Source organism: Pleurodeles waltl, chromosome 11 (assembly GCF_031143425.1).
Source record: "Pleurodeles waltl isolate 20211129_DDA chromosome 11, aPleWal1.hap1.20221129, whole genome shotgun sequence".
NCBI classification, from domain to species: domain Eukaryota; kingdom Metazoa; phylum Chordata; class Amphibia; order Caudata; family Salamandridae; genus Pleurodeles; species Pleurodeles waltl.
The window spans coordinates 914680255-914695046 of NC_090450.1; the positions used below are offsets into that span (position 1 = coordinate 914680255).

General features: G+C 42.2%; 1 protein-coding gene across 1 annotated transcript in view; it reads right to left on the reverse strand.

Moving 5' to 3' along the window:
* The window catches only part of ANAPC5 (anaphase promoting complex subunit 5), a 104255-nt gene extending 90042 nt beyond the window's left edge, over positions 1-14213 (reverse strand). Inside the window, exon 1 of the mRNA XM_069214897.1 lies at positions 13893-14213. Coding sequence (XP_069070998.1) covers positions 13893-14093 — 201 coding nt within the window. The 5' untranslated portion in view covers positions 14094-14213. The remainder of the gene's footprint in view (positions 1-13892) is intronic.
* Between the last annotated feature and the right edge of the window lie 579 nt (positions 14214-14792).

Below are 14792 nucleotides of genomic sequence, written 5' to 3' on the forward strand. Positions count from 1 at the left end.
TCGCAAACTGCGAGTCGCAATACCGGATCTTTGTACATGTGGCACTAAATGTTTAATTAGTTTATTGGTTTTAGTTCTGCATTAAATTAGGACAGCAAAAAGCATGGACTGTTAACACCATAAAAAGTACTTGCATAAACTGCAGTCGATACTATGGAATAGAGTACCACAACAACACACTTGATGCATTTAGAGTATAGTGCGAAATATTGTTACCCATTGCTAATAAAAAATATATTTTAAAAAGCACACACAGAGTAGACTCCAAAAAACACCTTTTCATAATATGCCCCAACCAACGCAAGAGTGTACTTGATTAACTGCATGTTTCTACCGGCTACACTACATATAAACTAAATGAGTTGGAGCACAAATCAAATCACACATGCTGGTGATAAGGCGGGCATACAAAAACGTCTACTAAGCCTGAAAGAGCCCAATGTAGTAGGAATTAGGAAAGAAGGAACAAAAATGCTCTTGAATCAAAACTAAATGGAACATTAAACATGAGAGGAGATCTGATACCAGAAAAGGTGAGTAAAATGTGATTGAGGCACATACCATAAATCTATAATCAACACCCCTTACCTCACCTTTCTTCCCATTCCTTTAGTGTTAAAGTAAACAGATGAAGGGAACAAGGTGCCACTTCAGCAAAGAAGTGTAGGTATTAACTTAAATTTGGGACAATTGAAAAATGGCTTCAAAACCAAAGCGGTCTATAACAAATGCATGACAGATGCACTTGTAGTTAGACTAACCTTAGCTTCTCGCAATGCACTGTAACAAAATCAAGGAAAGGGTTGGTTTGCAAAACCACTTATGTTTTTCATATTGACAGGGTTGTCAACATGCAGAATTCGACTTCGTCTTTACAAAAACACTATTGCAAAAACTGTTGAATGTGACATATAACTGTTGAAGACACATTTCTGTACAGGTGAGCTAGCTTTATTCATAGTATTCCATGGCAGCTGTATAACTCGAAAAGCAACTAGAGCACTGTCACCCTTGCAAGATTTCCTTGATTACCTCCCATTGAAGGCAGTCTTTGGATGCTCAAAAGGTGTGGCAGAAATATGAAAACAACAATAAAACTTGAAACTCTATTTCTTGTTGCACATATAGATGGCAAATGTTTATCGCTATACACAATTTGTCTTTACTGCATAAAAGCAGCTGACATTCCTCCAGGCAAAAGATCTGTAGCCCGCTCTAGATAGGGGCCTGATCTCCCAATTAGTTTCCACGTAGTTAAGAAAAATTCAAATTTGAAATTCAAAGTTTCAGAAAAAAAAGTTACGTCAGGATCTATCATTTCCAGATGTATTGCAACAAGCACATGCTTACAGAAAGCTACTGAACTATTCTTAAAAATATGCAGGGCCATCATTAGCGTAATGGGATTTTGAAGCCAGGTGTACAATGCCCTTTTGTGGTGGTAATCCCTGAAAATCGCAAAATTGCAGGATAGGGTTTTTGTAAAATGCCCAGAAGTTGTTTACGAGTTGGAAAATTCTTTTTGTCTCATGATAGAGCTTTATTTAGAATCGCAATAGGAATGGCATAAAGCGGGAATCCCAATATTTGTGGTTTGGAACCAGGTCACCCTACCGGCACGAAATGTCATGGTGACGGTGGCCCTGTCCTGCTGGAGACAGTGCCTGAGACGTACGGGCGTGACTGTTGCCTATTCCTCTGAAATTCAACTGATGGGGATACCCTTGGGGGCGCTGACTCGCACTTTCTCGAGGAGCCAAATGAGGACTTGGACTGGGGCACGGGTGACGGCAGTGGGGGATGGTTTTCTGGAAGGGGTCCTACTGCCATTCATGGATTTGGTTGAGGAGAGTGGGCTACCGGGGGAGAAATTTCTCCTATACCAGACTCTGACGCATGCTATACAGGGACTATGGCTCACAGTGAACGCAGAACCAGAGGTGCACAAAGTACTCCAACTCTTATTGGCAATGGGGGAGGGTGCCCATTCGGTTACCAGGCTCTTTAGAGCCCATAGCGAGTTGACTCTGAAGTCTTTGCAAGCGTTAAGAGTGAAATGGGAAGAGACGCTGGGCAAGGAGATGACGGACACAGAGTGGCGGAAGGTGCTGGCACAACCCCGTAGGGTATTGCGTAACACACGTCTCCGTTACATCCAATATAATTATATACACAGAACATATCTCACTCCACATAGACTCAGGGTAATATATGGCGACAAACCCAGAGAATGCCCCAGGTGCAATGCTTTAGATTCATATTTCGACCACATGACATGGGGGTGCCCCAAGATAAAGAGGTACTGGCGGGGGCATTGGGAGCTTTGGGGAGGGTCCTGGAAGGGCAGCTGGAGCTGGATCTTTCCCTCTGCCTACTGGGGCTATACTCCAGACCCCACCTCCAGGGCAGTTGGCAGCAGGTTCCTAGCCCTGGTACTGCTCAGGAGCCAGATTACCATGGCCTGGAAATCACCTACGGGCCCGGCTCTGGTGGACTGGAGACGAGATGTATCAATATGGGCTCAGGATGAACTGCATGTACTGCGGAGAAAAGAGGCTCGGGGGCACAGTGCGCTCACATCCTATTGCTCCCTTGTAGGCCTAGGTGCTGGAGGCATGGGAGACACAGAGAGGTGGGGAACTGGAAGCCGAGAAGGGTATGCCCTGCTAGAAGTGGGCCCTATCCCCGAACTGATGGAATATAGGGGAAGTGATGTAACTCATGTCATACAGCAGAGATCGCTCGGTGTGGTTATTACCAGAGGTAGATGGGCAAGGGCCACTGTTATGACGCCACTACATCTATACTGCCTCAACCTGTAAACCCTAGACAACACCTATAGCCAGTCCGGAGGAACTCTACCCCATTACAGGAGAGGAAGAGGTGTCACAGTAATAATAATGATCTCCCAACTCGGATAACCCGGCTATTCTTGAATACCTCTTTTATACCACAGCATGGAACTGTTCCTCCAGCGCATTGTTTAATGTTCCTTTTAGTTGTGTTAATGGTTTGAATGGTAATATTAAGGATGATAGCGAATGACTACTGGGTGATGTGGGGAAGTTGTTGCAGGATTATGCGAATGCAGATTTATTTACTGAATATATTGAATGACATCAGTAAACCCAGAAGGGTCGTGATACAACTAACACTGATCAGGAACCAGTTGAAATGTCAGATCCTTCACATGTACCATGCAACAGGGGATATTACTCCTGTTCAAGAATTGTACTTCATTTGAAAAATACCAATAAACAAAGTTTAAAAATATATATTTGTGGTTTGGAAAGGTATAAAGCTATGGTTTAGGGCCCGGATTGAGGTTGGAAATCAGAGCTCATTTACCTGCTCCGAGTCCAGGTGTTAAGTGATTCAAAACAGGAAGCTTTCTGGCTATACTGTACCAAAAGGGATACTTTACGATTGTTTTTTAAAAAGTAGCCTTGTCCCTTTAATGGACACAGGCTGCTTAAAAATGTTTACTGTTAGGGAGTATATATTAAGGAATCTGTATGCAAGAATGGCAGTCTTCTGTCCTTTGCAGGCATCCATCCCTGCATTGCAGCTAATTATAGGGTTTGCAAATTGCAGCCTGTCTAGTCACTATTAATCACATGACCTATTAGTTCATATGTTGCATCACAAACTGTAGTCGCATTCGTAAACTAGTCAGTTTGCAAGCAGCACATCCCTGGTTTGTAAATGATGATAGTACATCAGGGCACTGGCCTCTAACAACTGGGACTCTTTTCCTATAAGAAGAAATGTGAAAACAAATTATGGACCCTACTGTTTTACATGAGATATTACCAGGTTGATGTGTTCAAGGAAGAAAGTTGGAGCAAAACAATTAACAGTCGCTATTGGTCAATCAAACTTTCAAGGTAGCATGGTTACTGATTTCTACATTTATATTTGCTCGGGAGAGGTAGGCTCTTCTCATAGGTCCATTGGCAAAAAAAAAAGGGCTAATCACAATTGTTCTTTTAAAAAGCCACATCACAGGCTGCCAGTGAGGACCGAGGAGGCAAATAAAACATACATGCATTTTTCCATCCAGCCCCTTGAGAACCTTATATTTGTCATCAGATACATCTGTTACGAAAACAGTGAAAAGTGGTGTTTTCAAAGCCAACTATTACTACAAAACTGGGGATAGAGGTTAAAGGATATTCTGGAGGGGCACTAATAACACCGTCCAATACTTCACAGTCTGGTGGGTGAGTCTGACCATCCCCAGAAATATCTGGAGAAGGTTCACACTGAAATCATTTACAAACAAAAACTACTGATCCAACTGATTCATTTTAATGTATATTTTTGTTTTAAAAATTAGTATTTCCATATACGATTTTCAGGCAATTCTAACACTATACTTTTGCAAATCTGACATCTCACTATAATTTTCAACAAATATAATCGATCGAGTTTCACGTCACCTAAACTTTCCAATTCCTTACATTTTTAATTTTACCCATATCAAGCAGCTTCCAATTCGTACAACATGATTGTGAGTCTATTTGGAAGGGTAGGACGGATAGCTGGCTCGAGCCACAGTGGGCAATTTACACACAGTGTTGATCAATTCACAAAAAGCAGCAAGTGTCCTCTCATGTAACCAAAGAAACAATCACCAAATTCAGCAATGTCACCCCAAATTAGCATATCTAATATGACCTGTAAGTATTTTAGAAATGAACACATTTTATCATAGAACATCAGTTGCAATTTTTAATAAAAGAAATGCTGACTGCCCCCCTTCCCCAGTACCAGCTTGTCAGTTTTAAAAATAGCTACTGTCCATTAATGACAACTTCTATGTTTAGTAAATAAATCAATTTTATGCACAAACATCAGCTTGCTGTTTTCTTAAAAATGCATTGAAGTGAAGTTGTCCCCCAAAACCAGCTTTAAATTTCTATTAAATATATGCATTTGTCTCCAATTATCAGTTTGTCATTTTCAGTAAAAGTGTTAATTTCATCCTAAATACAACTGCAGACATTCCCACCATGTTGCAGAGTCTCCCCAGTATATATCAGTCATTCATATCACATGCTCAGGTACCGCAACCTAAGGCAATTAATGCCAACACGCACCAGATAAGTGGAGCCATGCCACTTTGACCTCGAGTACTGTTCCTAAAGCCATACCAGTGCCATTTTGTGACCAGGTATGCAAAGATAATGGTGGAGTAGGTGTCTGGACGTGGCTAAATGGCACTGGCATAGGCTTGCCTAAGAGCTCTGCAGTAAGAGGGAGACTTATTTCTGTGAAGGAGCCAGGCGCTAGGAAGTCTTCTTAGGAAATCCTGCAAACTATGGCAGCAGAAACCGATTTGTGACCGATTGTCCTACTAACAGTGGCGGTAGAGAAATTCTTACTTCCTTGACGAGTAGCCTACTACACGGACATTCAGAATTGCACAACCAGGTGAGTGAATTGTCAGGGTTCACACCAGTTACATTTAGAAGACAAAAATCTGAGAATTCCTTGACAAGGCCATGTGAGTAATAGTAATGCTTTAAACCAAACTCGTTTCCAAATAAACAGTTAACGGAGTGGGAAAGTCAGAACAAATATTAACATGCTTTATCCAGTGGGACAAAAAATAGTCCTGGGCACGAAAATAAAAGTGCCCCTCCCCCTTTCCTGAATAAGATAGCGGAAAAAGTGGCCTATATTTGCAAACTGGGAGAGCTTTCAACATGCAAGAACATGCTGTAGACCTGTTTTGCAAGGTTTGGAATGCTACATGGACTTGACCTTGCTACAGATAGTATTTTGTTTTAATATCAGAGAAATCAATAGTAAAAACCGGCCCAGCAGACCATAAAACCAGGCCACGCACTCACCTGTCACACCAGCCCATACTTACTAGTCAGTCCGTCCCTGACTTTGTCTCCCCAGTATTCAGGCAAGCTGATAAGTTTAGAACCAACTGGGGTCGACTAATGAATGAAATTCACAAAGTCTAAAATCCACTATCAAATGTGACATTATAGGGAACCTCCTGCTCTCAGCTGAAAAAAATCCGTCAGCCACCTCTGCAACCTGGGTTTCAAGAGACAGATGAATTGATATACATGCCAAGTTTGCAGACTAACTTCTTGGTACAAATAGCTCCCCACAACAAATGGACAGAGACTCCTGCTCATTAAGGCACAACAGTGAGAAGACCCTCTTAACAGAAATTTAAAAGCTTGTAAACACATACAAACAAGTCGCTAATTAATTAAACGTATGCACATCAGTTTAAGGCTTTTAATACCAGCTGCCCGGTTTAACAACACTTTGTTTTAATTCTTTGCTGAGAGATCTGCTCAATTTGAATTAGGAAGTGGTAGAAGGTAACATGCATTTAAATGTTGTCAAACCACAGCAGTGTTGTCAAAGCACCTTTCGAACTCGCACCAGTTAAGTGAAAACAATGTTAGAAAAATAAAATAGTTATTGTGTCAGCATTTTAGTTATTGTGTCAGCCGCAACTTCTCACATTGTCTCATTTTAGAATTATGGACCACAGTCGAAGGTCACACGACTTTGAATGAAAACTGTTGTCTGAAGAAGGCGGTTATACTTTAGAAATAAACTGAGCAAACCAACTCAATTTTGAAGCAGTTTTGGAGTCCATAATACAAATGTACAAATAAAACAAGCATTTACAATGCAATTGGTCTTGCATTTGCTCAAGTAAGAGCTATTAGCATTGTAAATTCCTAACTGGACTTTTCATGCCACTTAAACTGAAAATAAAAGTAAAACAGTTGACATAAGCGAGCCGATTCAAAGCACAATGGCTGCCATGAGCATGAACGCGAAGGAGAGACACAAAAAGAAAAATAAGTTTGTTCGCCGTCAAATTTATCGGAAATCGTGCAATTATCCACGTAACTGGGCAGGCTACAAGGATGTTACGTTGGCCTGAACCATGGTCATGATTGTAATAAGGAGAGAATAATAAAAAATATACAATTATTAAGTAAATCCAATAAAAACCTTTATCAAAAATAAGCTGTTGGCATTAGACTGTAATGCTCAGAATAGCCCCTAGCGCAGTGGTTCCCAACCTTTTGACTCCTGTGGACCACCACTTTATCATTACTGGAGCCCAGGGACTGAATATTTGGTGGATTCTGAGAACCCCCCCACTGAGTCATTACTGAAAGCTGGGGCCTAATCTGTTAATATTATTTAATTTTGTAAGCAGTCACGGACCCCCTGAGGAGGCTTCAAGGACCCCCAGGAGTGCCCGGACCACAGGTTGGGAACCACTGCCCTGGAGGACACCACAATGAAAACAGCATTTGTAAGAAACATGGTTATGTAATCATTCCCTAGATGGAATAACCACATAAAAAGAAAATGTCAGAAAATAATGCAGTGTAACCATATATTTAGCCCCTAGAGGGTGTAGTGCTTTACACGTTTTCTGGGCTAACAGGCCTACTGCAATGATATTAAAAACAAGTCTCTTAAAACACAAACTACTCCCAGCTGTAAAACAAAGTTCCAGCAATGACAGAGCTTAAACAGACACTGAATGGTGGGAGGGTTTAATATTTTGGGATGCCCACTAACCAAGTGTGGGGACCCAGATAGAAAGAAAGAGCACATTGCGGTGAACATTTTGGTGGTGGCCCCATTGTCCTAGAATCACTACAGGCTGAGTTATGAGCATAAATGTTTTCTAAAAGTAATGGACTGCAAAGCATTATGGGGAGAGTTTCCAGAGTGCAGTGAATATTGGCTTTGGAAAGCCACTTTGAGGATTTCTTTGTTTTTTACGTAAAGCATTTATCGATTACAAGTGTTTTTGTGAAACCTACGGAGCGTGAAGGGGACAGACAAAAGAAATGAGTCTGATTAGGAAACAGTGTGAAAAATGTGACCAGCGCTTCAATACCACTGAAGGAGTTTGCGCTACTCTGCGCTGTGAGCACCATGGCCACCATGGAGCACGAAGGGGAGGGACAAAAATAAAATAGCACGCCCACACTGAAGTCCAATAATCCCTCCCCAAGGTGGGACAAATGTAAACCATTTACCGATGACATCAAGGGATTTTTGAAAAGCATGCCCACGAACAAGTGAAAGTGATGGGTGTGGTAAAATGGCCACAGAATACTTACAACAGGTCGAAAAGCACATGCGCGCTTGACCTAAAAATATAAAAATAACTCTGGTGGTTAATGTTCTTTCTGGAGAGAGAACATAGTTTTATCTAGTGGAAGCTTGGACTCATCACAAGGTAGCACAGAGGGTTAATATGCCTGCTGCAAAAATAATAGGCAGATCACAAAGTGTGTATAGTATAAAAATGTCCAAAAAACTCTGGTGAGTAATGGTCTTTCTGGAGAGAGAACATACTTTTGTCTAGTGGAAGCTTGAACTTATTGTAAGGACGTGCAGAGGGTTAATGTGCCTGCTGCAAAGAAAGTGTACTAGGCAGAACACAAAGTGCACATAATGTAAAAATGTCAAAATAACTCTGTAATTAATGTTCTTTCTTGAGAGAGAACATGCTTTTATCTGGGGGAAGCTTGGCCTCATGATAAGGTAGTGCAGAGGGTTAATATGCCTGCTGCAAACAACATGTACTAGGCAGACCATAGAGTACATCTAATGTCAAAATAACTCTGGTGATTAATGTTCTTTCTGGAGATAGATCATACTTTTGTCTAGTGGAAGCTTAGATTCATTATAAGGTGGTGCAGAGGGTTAATGTGCCTGCTGCGAAGAAAGTGTACTAGGAATATCACAAAGGGCATATAATGTAAAAATGGCAAATTAACTCTAGTGATTAATGTTCTTTCTGGAGCGAGAATGTAGTTTTATCTAGTGGAAGCTTGGACTCATCATAAGGTAGTGCAGAGGGTTAATATGCCTTCTGCAAAGAATGTATACTAGGCATATCACAGAGTGCATCTAATGTAAAAACATCAAAATAACTCTGATATTAAAATAAAGTAAACAGGCGAAGTATGAAAACATCCTACTATAAATAATAATAATATTTTCCACAGATTAGTACCAGAAGCCAAAATATAACATTACCTTTCTTCTAAAACCAAAAAGTTTCAAAGCACAAACTAATTAAAAAATAAAAACCTGGCACCGATCAGGCAACTACAGGTCATACATAGGAGGCAGGTAGGTAACGAGGAAAGAAGAACGGAAGGACTTGTGAAGTGGACTGTTTCCCCGAGGGTGTCCTATCTGATGATGTAAATTGGCCACGCTCCTTTCTGTAAAAGTTTAGTAGTCTGCCTTTTCTGTTTTAAGTTAACATGACGATTTCAAACGCGATCTTTCAATGCCTCCCCACTTATTATCCAAAAGCACCTTAACAACCTACTGTTCAGTGTAACTAATAACTATTTGTGCATGTGACCATGCAAAACCCCGCAAACATGTTTAAGGCTTGCATTGAATGGGCTTCCCAATAAACCACAAGGACCTTAGTCCCTCGCAGGAGTGTGCTAGGTATATAGCCTGGAAGGGGGTAAGCCGGACCTCTATGACCACAGTTCACGCCCCCTTCCATATATGACATACCGCCCTCCCCCCAGCAGTGCCCCTACCTTCACACAACCCCTATGCCCCCGCTCACGCACTTGTGTGATGCTTTAATTTTTGAAGAAATGCTGTAACAAGTGGACTGTAAAGCCCTGACCCTAGTGTGCTGGTGTGATGTGCACTTCTCAAAGGAGCCATTCTCTGCAGCGCCTTGGGCGCATATTAAATATTTCTCAAAGCAGGGGACTCGGCGGTGGCAGGAAAAAATACCTTTTAGGCTGAGAAGGGTTCAAGGCACATCATATGTCAGCCTAGCTGCTTTCCGTACTTCCCTAACACAGTTGAAATGTGGGAGAAACGGGTAGTCTAAAAAAAACACATTTCACCTATTTCAGCATTGTTTATTTATGGAGGGGAAAATAGGATGGAGCAACAGCTCAAATTAATAAAAATGCAGTGAAAAAAAACAATAGTAAACAATCTAGGTTTAATTGCTAGTAAAAATAGTCAGTTAAGAAAAAGCAGGATATAATATTTACGTGGCAGTTGGTACAGGCGACATTGCCCACGGGACACTGAATAAATAATTAAGGGCCTCATTACAACCCTGGCAGTCAGAGACCGCCAGGGCTGTTCTGGAGGTTGTACCTCCAACAGGCTGGGATTACGACTGCAGAAGCGCCATGGTCGCACTGCCGGTTTTCCGCCACAGTGGTCCCGGCGGTTGTAATCTGCCAGGGCAGCGCTACGTGCAGCGCTACCCAGGGGATTACGAGTCTACTTCCCACCAGCCTTTCCATGGCGGTAGGAACCGCCATGGAAAGACTGGTGGAAAGGGGAGTCGCGGGACCCCTGGTGCCCCCTGCACTGCCCATGCCTTTGGCATGGGCAGTGCAGGGGCCCTCTGGCACAGCCCCGTTCAGCTTTTCACTGTCTGCACAGCAGACCAGTGAAAAGCGCGATGGGTGCAACTGCACCCGTCACACGGCCGCAACACCGCCGGCTCCATTTGGAGCCAGCTCCCATATTGCCGCCCACATCCCTGCTGGAACGGCGGGCGGAAACTCTGTTTCCACCTGCCGGCCCAGCGAGGATATTATAATGGGCACCGCGGGAGTGCGGCCGCACGGCGGTTACAACTTTGCCAATGTTGTAATGAGGCCCTATATGCCAAGAATGCTTGCCTACTGGATCACTGTCCCTTTACTGCAGTCTGGGGAGTCGAACAAAACGCCCATGATTTTTCACATGTTTGAGGAGAGCCATCTCAAATTAAATTAACGATCCTCAGTCGGTCTTGAACTGAAATATTAGTCATAAAATATTGACCACTGTACAGGATAATCAACTGTAAGCTGTCTTTGAGGTTAGTTTTATAAATACACACATACACAGTTCAAGTTTCACAGGCTTAAATGTGTGTAGTTTATCTAGTCAGATTTCTGCTTTGTATTCGCAGCTTGTATCACGTTATGAAAATAAAACTACAAGTTCCAGAATGCAAAGCAGAAACATAAACTAAATGAGCGAATCACAGATCCAAAAAGGGAGCTGGACAACTCTACCAATGCTACTCCAAGGGCTGGCTTCCAACTTTACGATATTACAGTTGGAATGCTCTCTTGAATAGTGGTGTGCCCTCTTTAATAGTGGTATATCATAGTACAAACATGGCAAAGCCAGGATTTCAGCACCTTAACTGACTGTTTTCATCACAGACTGCAGCTACAGCTCATGAGCTCGGTTTGGCTGCCTGCACAGGGTTTGGAAGCGGACGCAGTGCACGAATTTCAACTTTATTTATTAAGGAGTTCAGTAAAGTTGTAAAATAACTCATTATTCCTGGAGGCCCAAAAAAACAAACATCTTCAAAGCAGAAAATAGCATTAATGTTTCCTGCAGTAGCACTGTTACTGCATATAAATGTTAAAAAACACTAAACACTTAATAGGTGCAGCAAGTGCTGTAAATCTCTGGACACATGTTTCTGGGTTTACAGCACTTGCTGCACTTACTAAGGTGAAAAACTACAGTTGACTTTATGGCCAAAAACGAACTTTGACTGCATTTATCATGATGCACTGGGGCTGACTGCATGCTGGAGTGTGAGGCAGGGCGCTCCCTTTCTGGTTTTACTGTTTAAGAAGGCTCCATTGAGCCAACGAGCTGACGAGCTCTGGTTGAGCACCTGCGTGCCAGTGAGTGGTACATAAACCCGAGAGGACTTTTGGCAGCATTTCCAACAAACCCACAGACAAAGCTGCTCTCTGCTGATGAAGGGCTGAACCCAGAAACATGTGTTCAGAGATTTACAGCACTTGCTGCACCTACTAAGGTGAAAAACTACAGTTTACTTTACAGATAAAAAAAGATTTCTTTGACTGCATGTATCATTATGCATTGGGGCTGACTGCATGCTGGAGTGTGAGGCAGGGTGCTCCCTTTCTGGTTTTCCTGGTTAGATAAAAACAATATAAATTCCTGTTGATCAGCTCCAATCCAAGACAGAATAATGGTAAAGGAAGGCATCAAATAAGCATGCCTCGCCAGTGAGCTGATAGAGTGCCAAATCCTCAGGCTTCATTCTGGGCAACTAAGACCACAAAAACATATAAAACAAATTGGCAAAGAAGGATCAATGCCAGATAAAACTTAGCGAATCAATCATGAAATTGTTCCCCAAGAACTTACAAAGTTCAGACAGCACTAGCAATTTCAAGACTAAAAAATGGTATCTCCACCTCAGGGGTATTTGTGAAATACAGACAGGTCCACGGAAAGCCGTCCACACTGCAAGACTGGGTACAAGCTGAAGGAAAATTGACGCTATTGTGCCAGCACTTTTTTTTTTTTTTTTTTACAAACATGTCTTCCTCTACAAGACTTCTTACTTTCAGATCTGCCTTCCAGGTTTACAAAGCTCTGAAGCTAAACATCCCGATTATCCGATACAGAAATTAATATTCACGGTAGTCAGAAAATTAATTGCAGCACCAGCATGCTTCAATTGAGATCCATTTGTTACAACAGAACAATAACTTTTGCCTTGTAAATCATCTATTTCTGAAATTCTAGAACACAAACACACTCCTGCACTCTTCCAGCATGAATCGAAATTACCCTCAGGGACTATACACTATTGGCTCAGGTCCATTTCTGGATATCTGCTAACCACTTTGTTACACACTGCATCTGTCTAGCCTTCCATGCCACAGCAAAATTACTAGTATTTAAAGTGGACAGGATCGTTTAGGAACTACGTTTACCATCTTTTTTTATTTTATGGCAAGACCGAAGGCTAAACTTATGCATAAACTCCTTTATTACCACCACTTCAGCACTTTAAAGAACACAGAAAACATTCCACGGGATAATGAAGGGCCAGAACCCCCTGCCATCTACCTTCTTCTTTGCTGCTGCTCCATGCTGATAAGTACCTGGCGCATGGTTGGAATGTTTATTAGCACTTGATGTGTTTGGATATATATATATGGTTATGGAAGAATTGAAAAGGTTTGATTGGAACTGGAGATGGATGGTTTCAAAGTACAGATGTGCCATTTAAAAATGGTATTGGTGACTGTTTAAAAATGATATAGTTTTGTTTTGTGTTTCACCAATTATCTACTGTGTAACAGTATATGATTAATTCATGTCAATAGTGTTTATCACTTAAGAATAGTAAATAACTATTTTAAAGGAATAGTCTTTACCGTTAGAATTGTAACAGTGTTTTCAGTCAAAATCCAAATTCGCTGACCCCATCCCTATTATACTCATTATGGTTCCCATACTTTTTGTATGCACTTAAACCTCTGGATATTATACTCAGCAAGCACCAACCCAAAGTCCAAAATCTGCATGATTGTTTATGAGCTTTAGATCAGTGCTATGCATCTGGCTCAATATGCACGAGAATATGTCATGGCACAGCAGTTTGCCCGACTACTCAGTCAGGATAGCCACTTAAACCAATGGGATTGTAACTTTATTATTGTATAGCCTGAGATAGATAGATAGATAGATAGATATTAAATAAATGACTAACACTCTCTTGGTTTGCGGCCGAGCTATTAGAATAAAATGAAATACATACATTCAAGGAAAAATGCTACAAATCTGTTACTCTTAAACAATAAATTTTGGAAATTACAACCATTCCTTTTGTACTGCCTTTATCATTTATATGAACTGCATTTTTTTTTAAAAAGACTGCCACATCCGTTTCAGTGTGTAAAATGAGAAACGCTAAAATAAATGCCCCATCTTATAAAAAATTGTGGATTAAAAAGAAAGGGCTGGTTGAAAGTAGGCTGGGCTGCCATGAAAGCTGCAATCGTTCCCACCACGGTGGTCAGCGTGGTTCTCACCTGAAGGAGCGGCAGCACCCGCTGGTTCAGCCGCCTCCTCTCTAGCAGAGGGGCTAGGCCCGAACGGCTCATCTCGCTGAGAAGCACCAGTACGGAGATCTTATACGGGGTCACCCAGTCCTTGATGCCGAACACGTTTGCGTGCACCACCCCGTTGGTCATCATGGGGTTGAAGTACAGGCTCTCGTGCACGCTGGCCATAGCGAGAGGTCCTGCGGCACCACGGGTCCAGAATATCACTTTATAATGATCCGGATACAAGATCCTGCGCTCGAGTACCTAGACTCGCGCCTCTATCATTCACCCGCAACAGCAACAGAACCCAACCAATCAGAGAACAGGCTGTCACGTGACGTCACACAACAGGCTGTCATAAACACTAGCCCAGTAACCACCCGGTGCGCGTGTAACCTTGGTGGCCATACTGGAACGAGTTCGCTTGTTTTTCTGTCTGTATCAACATTTCTCCTGTCACCCGAAAAGACGGGAGTGGTGGGTTGGCTTGTACAGAGTAGGAGTGAAAGGGAGATTTTCAGTTTGCCGAACGCTTTCGCTAACTTTTTTTTTTAAGTCTTCGCTGCCCTGCATGGCTGGCTACAGGATGTGCATCTATCATCCGTTTCTGAGAAATAACTATAGGGGCTATTATCTCTACTCCTCATCCCACTCCAGTACTTGTGAGGTGAACCCACCTAATCCACTGCACCTAATCCACTGCACAGAAACAGGAAGGAGGAATGTAATTGACCTAAATCGCCCCTAATAGGGGTGCTATAAGGACCACTCTAGGGTTGCCATTTGTCTGGTTTTCTACTGGCACCACCAGCATTTTAGCCCCTTCACTGCCAGGCCTGTCCCCCTCAGGTGCCAAGCCTTTTTTTGGCTATTTAGTGCAGTTCG